The 11,832-nt window shown below is 48.8% G+C and overlaps 1 protein-coding gene across 3 annotated transcripts; it reads right to left on the bottom strand.

Annotated features, from left to right (window-relative positions):
- Positions 1–1,219: 1,219 nt before the first annotated feature.
- ADRM1 (ADRM1 26S proteasome ubiquitin receptor) lies at positions 1,220–8,531 on the bottom strand. 3 transcript variants are annotated; one of them, XM_084271610.1, is made up of 10 exons: positions 8,488–8,531; positions 7,320–7,530; positions 6,940–7,056; positions 6,735–6,858; positions 6,212–6,298; positions 3,984–4,065; positions 3,512–3,741; positions 3,043–3,200; positions 2,097–2,199; positions 1,220–1,443 (listed from the first exon to the last, which is right to left on the bottom strand). In XM_084271610.1, exons 2-10 carry the CDS (start codon positions 7,527–7,529, stop codon positions 1,337–1,339), a joined length of 1,218 nt encoding a protein of 405 aa, XP_084127736.1. In that variant the 5' UTR covers position 7,530; positions 8,488–8,531; the 3' UTR covers positions 1,220–1,336. The 3 variants fall into 3 exon arrangements, with proteins under 3 accessions (XP_084127736.1, XP_084127737.1, XP_084127738.1); XM_084271611.1 differs by lacking the exon at positions 8,488–8,531 and adding an exon at positions 8,277–8,301; XM_084271612.1 differs by lacking the exon at positions 6,212–6,298.
- Between the last annotated feature and the right edge of the window lie 3,301 nt (positions 8,532–11,832).

Raw genomic sequence — 11,832 nt, forward strand, 5'->3', positions numbered from 1 at the left:
CTAAAGGCTGGAGGCAGTTTCTGGATATAATAAATGCAATTAGGCCAAACTGGATTAATTCTGTCACTTTAGTGTTTTTTCTAAGCGAGGACACACTTAACCTCCCCCCCACGGGCAGCCTCAGTTCACCTGCCTCTGCTGCCAGAGCTCTGCAAGGGCAGGGGGGGCTTGGACAACATTCTGTTCGCAGAATTAGCATCTCCTTACCAGAAGGACTTAAAAGATATCAAAAAAAGGAACAAAGTAGGCTGGGAGAGCTGCTGAGGGAGAGCAGCCAGCCACAAGCACCGCTCCAGCTCTCTGCAGCCGCATTCAGCACTGGTAGATAACACTGACAAAAGTCCTGAGCGTGAAGCAAGACACTGTTGCTTGAAAGGGAAGAAATAAAGGTAGGTTACCTCTGTGCCTGGCTGGGGGAGAGGGGGGCCCTTGGCACCCACCCACCCTGCCAGCAGCCACCTTCTCCTGCTCAGCCTCACGCACGGAGTGCAGTCTTCACTTGAAAACAAACCTTGTTCTCCCGAGACACCTAGTTCACTCGTGCACTTACACGTCATATATATATTTGTGTGTGTATATATTTAGCCACTTGGGGACAGAATCTTGCTTCTGAAATGGACTCATAACTTATATCGTTATATTGTGGGGTTTTTTTATGAGGGGTAAATATTGGAAAATGGGTTTTTAACATGTCCATCTTAAACAAACGGGATTATGACCTGTTTTTAAGCTGTAGTATTAAAGATGGTCTTTGTAAATCACTGGTACATACCTTGGAGTCGAATAAAGGTCTATGTTAGTCTTTTGCTTCACTGGGGGAGAGCCATGATGAGACTGACCTCAGGAGGCAGCACAACAGGGACTGTGCGGCTGCATTTACCACGAGCAGCTCCTGGGGCAGTACAGAGGGAGTTCTGCTGTCAGCTCGTTTAGGCCAGCTGCAAGGTACAGCTGGGCTGTTCACAGTGAACATCAACCTGGTTCACCTGCGAGGGTGCAGGAGCTGGCAGCCCTGCAGATCACAACCTCACAGTGCCAGAGGCGGCTGGGGGTCAGCAGCAGGCCCTTCAGCTGTCCCTTACTCCTGTGATCATGGCACTCAACCCTTTTATCACAAAAAAAGCAGAAGAATCAGTCTGGGCTGATGGCAAAACATCAAGACTGAAAATAAAGAGCAAGTACTGCTTAACTGCATGTTAAATAGACTGAGAACAGCATGGCAGATAAAGAAAATTCCTTTATTTGTAGATTTATATAAGCATAATATGAAGTTAGTAATCCTACTGCAGTTGCTTAAGTTAGTATCTAGGAGTATCTGTAAGGAAGAGCCAATAACTTAATCTAAACTCATATCTTCCTCTTCATCTTTCTTGTCCTTAGCGTCTCCTTCCTTTTGGTCTGACTTGACACTGTTCTGCATTGCTTTGGCAAACGCTTCTACATCTAGAAGTGAAACACATCAGTTACTTAACTTGGTGCTTTGTGGGCTAGCGTTCATTGTCCACATGGGGTTAAGCTTCATTACTTGGAAAACAAACAGTTGCTTTAGTAAGAATCTATTCACAGGATGGAAAATTTTAATGTTCCATTAATATATAACAGTTGGAGGTCTCTGACATGGCCAGGGCTTTCTGCATTTGAACTCTGTGCAGAGGTGGCCTAAGCTCAGCATTGCTTCCCTCACAGAATGGATGCTAGAAGGTCCTCAGGGAAAACTGACAGCCCTCTCCCAGAGCCAGAGGCCCCAGTTGGGGACTTACTGCCGATGACTCAGTAGTTCCCACGAAAAGACATGACTGAGCAAGGTGACTATGACATTTCCCAAGCTTTTTGTGTCTTTATCAGGAACACACTGCCGAGGCGGCACAGCACATGGCCCTGGCAGAACCCTGACTTCTCTAAACACAGGTCTGACATCATGCTGTCTGCCGGGGAACACCTGAGCCACTGGCCTTTTCCTTGTAAAAAAGAACAGCACAAGCAGCAGCTCCCAGCAGTAAATCAACAGCTGATTGTTCCATTCAACAGCTGTGTGCAGTGCCAAACCCCCCCCCAACAAACCACTTCACCATGTTCCCGACCGCACCGCCACGTACCTCCTTTATTAGCTGCATCTACTGCCTCTGCAGGTAAGCCAAACTGACTCATTAGCGGGCCGAGCTGTCCCGAAGCTAAGGCAGCACTGAACATGCTCAATGCCTGTGAATTGGAGTCAAAACATCACAAAAAGAGAGTTTGGATCATGCTTCTCCAGCATCAGGCAGCTCCTGTGCAATACCCGCGTGAGGAGAGTGGTCCTGTGCCAGCACGGTGACTGTACAGGGTGACAGCGACCATGTGAGCTGTAAGCACACCTCCATTGAGACCAGGCAACACCCCAACCAGTGACATTAAAACCTCCCATCAGTTCAGCACATGGACAACTTCAATCTTCAGCTAGATGCAGACACTCTATCAACCCCCCAATTAAAAACATCCCTCGTTTTCAAGTCTTGCCTGCATAGAAGAGTTGCTGTGGTTTAAACTGAAAACACTCATTTAGCCACTGACACTTCAGAAACTGACAAATTCCAATCCATGAGTGTGACCAGCTCAGACTGGCCTGTCACACACCAGCTTTAATCATACACAGGCAACTCTGGGGTTAGGAACTAGTATTTGAAGAGGAACAAGGGATGTAGTGCTGCAAATGTCTCTTCAGTCACCTGAAACAAGCTTTGCTCACAACCCACTCTGACCAGTAAGAATGACTTTGCTACTGGTTTCTGTTACTGGCCAGAGAACATTTATACTAACACAAATGGTAAAGCCCACTTCCCAGACAAAAAGCACAACGCATTCTGATCTGCCCTTGGGGGAGCACAGGAAGGAAGAATTACTGCTTCATTAAACCACATCACTCCTCCTTCTATAAAGAAAATTCCACTTCTATAAAGAAAATTCCAACCCTGACCAGCATGGGGAACCTGGAAAAGCTGGGCAAGGCGCTCGTGACACACAGGGGAGGGAAGGACTGCATTTGCTGTGAGAGCTCACAGGTACCTGCTGAAACTGAGGAGACGTCAGGGTATTCTGAATCTCTTCGGCAGTCTGCGGCAGGGATTCCCCTGAGGGAAGGTAAGGCATCAACCGCTCCTGAACTTCAGCGTTGGCCAGGATGGGAGCCATTATCTCAGGAGTCAGAACAGCCGCCAGGTCAACTAGGAAGAAACAGATAGTTGGGCTGTCAGACTGTGCACAGAACCCCACACTCCTGTCATGCAAACCAAACATGTTGCCTGGTCAGAGGAGCACTGAAATGTAGTTAGCATGCTGCTAGCGTCCTTTCTGCCTCTCACTGTTTCAGAGTGAGAATAAGACCTTGAAGCAGCCACAAACAACACTCAAATGAAAAAAAAGAACCAAAAAATATATTAAGAGACCTTTCAAACCAGTTTGGAACAGGACAGGACAGTTAAACAGCTCCAAAGGACTGCTGGATCCATGAGCTGAGTGGTCAGAACACCGTTACCTTGCTGTCCTCCTGCTCCAGATGGCACATTCATAGTAGCTAAAATGTTCTGAAGGTCACTCAATTGAATGGGCTGAGTTGGGCTCGTGGCTGAGCTGGTTCCATTACCCGAACTCGGTACGGGGCTCGGACTGGTCACAGACGCAGCCGCAGGAACGGACGGGGCAGGTGTCACACGTGTGGAAGAAGTTGTGGAAGATGGTGTCACAGCAGCTGACTGGCTGCGAGAGCTGGAGAAGATAATTAGTGTCATTAATTCCCTGCAAAAACACCAGCTTTGCCTCCTGTATTTTGAAAAGCTTCTTGTCAAGCCTTTACACATGAAGGGCTCCTACCCTCATTACCTAAAGAGGTAACAAGCAATCTGAATTCCCGTATTTCCTGTTCAATAAGCCATGATTTCCCCCCCACAGAAGTGGTGACTTAGGAGTTACAAAAATACTCCAAACCCAGATCAGACAGCACACCCTACCTTGACGATGAACTGCTGGTCGGGGGTCCCCCACTTCCAAGCAGACTGGCCAGCCCAGGACCTGTCAGCGCACCCAGCCCACCTTCCGTAAACACAAAAGAAGAACAGGCTTAGAAATGTATCTCTTCAGGGTTTGAGGTATTTTTTTTCACCTCTCTTCTCTAGAGAGGTCACTCTTGTACCTGAAAGGTTTTATTTGCTAAAATAAAGGAGGGGGTGAAAGACCCCAGACCACCCCCCCCACCCCTTCCTTGTTTTCTGATTTTGCATCCCATCCCTATTAGAACACTGCCTTAAGAGTATGCACATTTTAGAAATGACTCAATTTCTGTCTGTATACAAGGATAAACTCACTTTGGTTTGTGCTGTGCACACATGCTAATGTCACACAGCCCTCTCCTCTTATCTACTGGTTCCCAAAAGTCAGACTGCTCTCTAAAGCCAAGGCCCTTGGCCAAAGACGACAGAAGCAGCCCTCGAGCCACCACTGCCACCTCTCCGAAACCTGGGGTCTGCAGCTTCAAACCTAATGCAGAGGTGCAGCAGCAGGATCAGCAGAGTCCTTAAACACTTCACAGGCAGAGCAAAGGAAAGACAATCCCAGTAGAGGGTCAGGAAACCACCACTCAGCCTTTGAGCCAGCTGCCGTGCACAGAAGAGATCAGAACTGGCCTCCTTCATCCGCACATCCCAACTACCAATGGCTTATCATCCACTAAAAGAGCTGAGGAAATGCCTGGCTTCTAGATCCAGTGACGGATTTTCCCCCTCCAACGCCTCAGAGCCACATCAACCACACACTTCCCATCCAATGGTTTCCTGTACCACATGTAACGATACCCACGTCCCTACGCAAGGACCGGTGTTTGTCACCCGCCTTCTGGGAACTATCTGCAAGCAGAGGACAGAACGACAGCTCCTCATTAGCAAACACATGATTAAGTGAAGCTGCAGAACAGCAGAGGTCAGAACCAGCCACCAGCTTCACCCCCATACAGGACCCACTCCTGTGAACAATGCCCATTAACACCCATGCTCACTGATCAGAGCTTTGGCAGCAGCAGGAAGGGCAGGATGAAGCTAACAGGGCTGTGCCACACGCTGCTCTACTCTGTCCTTGCTAGGAACCTTTACCCAGGGGCAAGAAAGCTCCTGGAGCTTGGCAAGAAAGGCAGAGTCCTGAGAGAGATGCAAACTGGATGAAAAAGACCAAGAGGCTGCTGGGGGAAGAGAGATCACCACAACCACCATTTGCAGAGGCAAGCAGATGGTTTTCTTCGTGTTACTGCAGTGAGTTCCATGTCAAGCTGTCTTACGGCTAGATGTAAAGGCAAAGAAAGGAGAGCTGCTGAGAAAAAGTGTTGAGAAGAAGAGGGAGACAGTCTCAGGAGTTATGTGAAGCTTCAAGGAGGAAGATCTTTTCCAAACACATCCTAAAAAGCTAGAATCTTCAAGCACTAACATGAGATTTGCATTGGAAGCTAAAAAGACAGGAGCTAGAACCACAAAAAATGGTCTTAGGAGCTTAAGAATGGAACCTTAGTCACTGCTGTCTGCCAAGCAATCCTTTCCTACTTCCATGCTCACGGCTCTGACCTCTCAGGAACGCTCTCTGTTGGGCTTGGAGCACAGGAAGGGTCAGGATCAGCCCATAGCATGGACTCAACACACCTCTCACCCCCTTCAGAACAACAGCACGGTGATTCCCACTCTCCCCAGGGCAGCCCAGGAGAGAGTCCTCACCTGAGCCTTACTGCTCTGACTAGAGCATGCTGTGGGGTGGGAACGCTCCAACCTTCCTCTGAATGCTCTACTCTTTAGACACAAATATTCACTGGATCAGAAACAGGAGCAAATCCACAGCTCAGTAACTGGGATGTTCACAAGGGACGAGGCCCTGGGTGTCAGTCCCTGCTCCAGTCAATATTTGGGAGGAAGGGGAGATAGGGGAAGGAAGGGGAAAAAAAAAAAAGCAGAAGATTCAGTGAAGCAAGGAGCAGAACCAATGTTCCTGGCAGGCCAAGCCCAAAGAGGAGTGTCGTGCAGAATCCCTTTGTCTCCTGAATCCTTTTATTTTTGCCCCTTAGCTCATCTTTGAGGCAGGGCCTTGCCTTCTCACGTGAAAGCAGCGCTATTCACATCAACAGCGCTACTTGGGAACAGTCAGGTAAGATTTAACCTGGCAGGAAAAAATACCATTTTGGCATAAAGATATTAAAGCATTTTACCAAGTCCTCCTAAGCCCGTTGGTCCGATCAGCTGCATGAGCTGGTTATGGCTCATGTTTCCAAGAAGGCTTTGCAAGCCACCCTCACCTAAAAACAAAAACATTCTGAAACACAACATATTCACATAGGTTTGTTTTTTTTTTTCACAGCACTCCGGCTCAAACAGCAGGAGATTAATTGGCATCACATTCTGTATGGAAAAAACAGTTTCAAGTGTTTACTGATTTATGACGCTCATAAAAGATAAATGCAACTTAGCTTCATAAAGAGGTAAGACTCCAGAGAATCTACTGGAAACAAAGAGAGATTTCTCCTGGCAGTCTTAACTTTCAGCCTTCACCTATTGTAACAGCACAGTTTATTCTGCTAAAAGCATGTTTACGCTTCTGGCATTAACAATGTCCCCACCTCACCCTCCACAGTCATCAGGAATTTCTTTCCTAGGGAACTGCAAGTGCTTATTCTAAAGATGAATTTAAAAAGAAAAAGCCTCTCATGTGAAGGAGCAGAGAATGGACTGTACCTCCTAATGCCGAGAGCTCGTGGCCTCCACTTGCATTTCCACCCAAAGCACCAGGCATTGGTGGATTGTTGAGATACTCGTTCACTTTACGGCAGTGCTCTTCATCCTTGTCTGTCTTTGGCTCCTACAAGAAAGTTGCTCTTGGTACAAGGCAAACCTTGGAAGGATTTTGTTCCAAGACCTCTATTTTTCACTTCCCACAAACCTGCATCCAGAAGAAGAGTCGTTTTGATCCTGCCTTGAACTTCAATACATACACGCGGCCCGTAGTGCATTGAGGTACCCTCTTGAATTCACAGTCATCAGGAAAAATAATCAAATCCTGGAAAGCATGGCAGTAGGAACAAACATTTGAGAATACATGAGTATTCCATTTAGCCTCCCAGAGCCCTCTGCCCTCCTCCCCAAACCTTCTTCAATTTGCTCCTCAGAGCAGAGTGGACTGGGAAGTGCAGGTCTGACAGGCCATGGTGGCATTCTCACCCTAATTTGTCCTGGAGAAGCTCTTTCAGGAGTGTCAGCAGAACAAGAACAAGACAGACCATGACTTTAGGCCTCAGCACTGAAGCACAAAACCATACTCACATCCTCAACGTTGCCTGAAGTCCTGTCCTTCCAGCAGAAGTGAATGAGGGAATCGTCAGTTTGCTGGATGTAAACCAGGCCTTTTCTCTTGTCTGGGGTTACGGTGCTGCCTTTCAGGGACATCTTCCCTGCCCGAAATTCCACCAGGTATTTACTCGAAGAGCCACGGGAGCCTGGCACCAGGCTTGGGAATAACGCACCCGAAGACATCCTGGAAAGACAGAGAGCAGCAGAAGCGATGAGGGACCTTCTCCTATTCTCTCCTCTCAATATCAAGTTTCAACCTCTACCAAGCAAGCCCCACAAAAGGAATCTCCCTCACTGCCAGCAGAATTTCAGGGTGGTCCAGGGAGAGCTGAAGTGATGAAAACACGATGCTCCCCAGAGTCAATACCAAGGAGCCTATCCCCCTACTCGAAAGTGAATACACCACCCCCCAGGCACTTCCTTCTCTGGTTCTTTTCACGGCTCACCGGGTCAGGGTCGTTTTAACCGCAAGAAGCCTATCTTCAGACTCCTGCTGCAGCATCCCTACAGAGAACCGCAGGCTAGCGCGACGCTGCGCGGGTGAGCCCTCCGCGGCCGCCCTCCCCCCACAGCGGCTTCGCGTCTCCCGAGGAGAGCGCCTCTCGGCCCGGGTCTCGGCAGCGATGCCGGCAGCAGGGCCGGCCTGCATGACTTTGCAGTTGTTTTCGCGCTGGCACTACCGCCTAACGCCCTCCCCCCGCCCCGTGCCGGCCGATCCCAGCGCACCGCCGGCAGCGGCCGCGCAGGCCCCGCACCGCTGCAGGGGAACACGGCCCGAGCCCCTCACGGAAATGAGGAGCGGGGCCGCCCGTCCGCCCGCCGCAGGGACAGGCCGGCAGCACCGCGCAGCTTAGGCCGGCGCCGCGCAGGCCGCCCGCAGGCCACGACCGCCCCCCCCCCCACCCCCGCCCCCCCCCTTCGCACCCTCACCCGCCCGGAGGTCGCGATCTCCGGCCGGGCCTCCAGAGGCCGCCGCGCCGCGTCCCCCTCCCCCCCGGGACTCCCCGAGCAAGAGACCCCGCTCCCCCGCGCGGGTCGCGGCCGGGCCCCAGCGAGCGCCGAACCGGGCTGGGCCGCGCCGCGAGGAGCCGGCGGCAGAACCCAGCCGGGCCCGTCTCGGCCCGTCGCCCCGCGCCGGTACCTGCCGCCACCGCCCGCAGGCCCCGCGCCGCTCCGCTCTTCCTGCCCCTCGCGCCGGAAGCCCTCCCGCCGCGGGGCGGGGCGGCCCCCGCGGCCCCGCGCGGTTGGACGGCGCGGCTGTCAGTCAGGGGGCGGCGGCGCGAGGCGCCTTGCTGTGTCACGGCGGCGGAAGATGGCGGCTCCTCGCCCCGCCCGGCACAGGCTGCGGCCCGGCCCGGCTCCAGAGCCGCCTTCAGCGCCGGTTGCGGCCCCTCGGCCCAACGCGGGGCAGCGACCGCTCCGAAACATTACAAAAATAAATCCACCTCTCTCCCCGGGGCTCCTTCAGGCAGGGCGCAGGCACCTGCGCTGCACCAAGCAGGGGCACAGAGCGCTGCTGGAGGAAGAGTCTGGAATTCGTTTTTAAAATAACATTATAGGCAGAATAATTACCGAAAATAGTTTTAAAATTATTTAACAGGAATAAATACGGCCGAGCAGTGCCGCTGTTCCTGGGTAATTTTGGGCACAGGGTTCCTGTCCTCATTAATCAGGGTACTGGCAATTATATAAACACCCGATGCCCAAGAAGGCTGCTCCCCTGTCACCGCCTGCCCTTGCCTCAGAGAGACAAACAGAAGACAGCGAGGCCAAAGTTCATTTTTCACTTCCACTACGTTTTTTAGTACAATGCCACTCAGGCCCCAGCTAACACTCTGCCTCTCCACCATGGCTGACTCCCTCCATGCCATGTCCCACCACACATCCATGCCGTGTGTTCCCCACCATCACTGCTCCAGGCCTCTGCCCTTTGTCACCCCATGTTTCTGAGCTGACATACCACAGGACAACAGGCGACAAAGGAACTGTGTCTACCCACGGCTGGGAAATCCTTAACGGTGGGGCTGTCAAAGCTCTGCTTTAAATCATCTGCAGCTAATTAACAAGCATCTTGGTGAGAACAGAAAGTACAGACCCCAACCCAGCTGATCAAAGCCAGAGTCAGCCCTCCCCTGGCCCTACCAGGGAGATGCCCTAGTTCAAAGGTCTCACTTAAAAAATCTCTGCCACCATCTAGAGGCGCGAAGGGTATTAAGTATTTATTGTCATTTCTTTCTAGATGGTTTCTCTACATCGCTGTATTAACATATACTAACACAGTTATCTTATGTACAGTGTTTAATCGTTATAAAAGTGACATTCTTTCAAAAGGTGCAAAGTTGTTAACGTTTCTGACACGTAAACTACTGAGGCGAGAGCTGCATTGAAAAGGAAAGTTTCTCAGTTCCAGAGCATTAGGAGTCCCATGGCTAGCCAAGCAGAGACGTGTTGGTGAGGGGAATGTGGTCTGTAAGTGTTGTCAATGAAGAACAATAAATTTTGAAAAAATAAGATTTGAAACTAATCTGGAATTTTACTAAAAATTTTACACTAAAGGAAGGGGAGAAGAGAGTAAAGATGTAACAAGCAAAGTGTTCTTACTTTAGGAATCTTCCCAGTTTCTTTTTATATCCCATGAAGATTCTACACTGAAGTTTGGATTAAACACGTTACAATTTTTTTTTCCCTCCACACTTTTCCGTAATTAAGGGGTTTGTGTCTCTGAATTTAAATCAAAGCTTGGACAAGAGGAATTCTAACCTGTGCACTCGTTATAAACAGAGTATTTCTTTAGCAATTACTCTACAGTTTTTCCATTCAGGCAATTTCTATTTATATGTATTGTTTTAAAAACATGGCTCCAGCATTAAACATACTATGTAGTTTAAGCAAGTTTTAGACTCCCATGAGATGTTAAACTGGCCTAATACGTGAATCATATCAATACTCACCTAACAAAGGGTTCCCTACGCTGCTTGCAGCAAGTCTGGAAAGCGGGTTACATTGCCTGGCACAGTCATTGAACTTCAATTTTAAAAGAAAGAAAAGTATTTTTATGCTGTCCCATATGGATCAGCAATGTCGTTTGAAACGTCAAGTGCCTACACACTGATTAGGAATAAATACAACCTACCATCTGCACCATGTTATCAGGCGATTCAGCGTGAGCCCCAAAGACTTGACAGCAGCACAAAGTACAACTTCTGGCAACAGAATAAAGTTGCCATGAGCATACTGCAGATTTGACCCTTACTGCCTTGAAATTTTGCAGCTTCTCTTATTTTTCTAGTTAAGACAACAACTAAACCTTCCGGAAATTTAAAATTAATCCACTCATTAGGTACATGATTTGATACAAAAAGGTTTCTCCATGAGCCTGCTAATTTTCCTTTGCTTTTTAATCCTGTGCCTGGGAGAGATGCACTTCAAAAATCTACTCTGGGTGAAGCCACAGATGTTTCTGACCTCAGTCAGACCAGCTCTTCCATGAACTCCTCAAGCAGCAATTTCTGAATTACTGTAAACAGCAGTGCTGTTGCTCTCCATTTTTGACTGGTTACTCAGTTAAAAGCTTACATAAAAGAAGCAGCAACATTAGGATTAGTTTTAATTACTGGATCTAATTTTTCAAGTCTCTCTCCCCCCCTAAGGTGTATCACTTGAAAGAAAATGAATGCATCAATTCAGTAATTGATTATTTCCAGTATTATATGGCTCTGATGGTTCGATATGGAACAAAAGAAAACCCCACTTTTTTGACACCACGTGCTCACAGAAAACTTGTAATAGGTATAACTCTGCCAAAGCTTTAAATTGCTTCTGCTTTTTCACAACATACAGAACAGACATGACCTAATAATGAAAAACATGCAAACGAAAGCTTCCCCAACGTCTGAACCTGTGTGGATATACGTACCAAAGTGCTTCCAAAGGAAAGGTCTGTCTAGAAGCATACACAGCGCCCAAGCTGCCAAAGGTAGTGCGGAAGATTCAAGTGGTAGCAAGCAATATATTGTACATTGTAACCACCTCTACATTCCTGCAATTCCTTGCAAAGCTTCTCCTATTTTAAACAACAGCATTTGACTTCAGAGAAAGCACATTTTTTTTTTTTAATGCAGCCTTCCCTTCTCCTAACGTATGCTTTATGTAGTTTGTATCACAGGTATACAGTTTAATGCTCACAGTGTCCAAAAGTTGTGAAGACTCTGTAACAGACAACTACAGTTTGAGAAGCTCAGGCTGGTTTTTGTTTCCCCGAGTCTCTGAACCATTGAATCATATTGAGAGAGGGGGGAGGCCCAAGAGCTCCGGTCCCCACGTAGTGCTACATACCGCGTGGAAGGTTCACATGCATCTTCAACCAGGAGTAGGGCAGTACTAGACTTGATCCTCTTGGTACCACATTAGCTTTTCATCCCTGCTCCGAGTTTCAAAACCTTCAGATTCTTCACTATTGTACTAAGTAACAAGGATATTATTTCTA

The sequence above is a fragment of the Gallinula chloropus genome, assembly GCF_964237585.1.
Source record: "Gallinula chloropus genome assembly, chromosome: 16".
NCBI lineage: Eukaryota > Metazoa > Chordata > Aves > Gruiformes > Rallidae > Gallinula > Gallinula chloropus.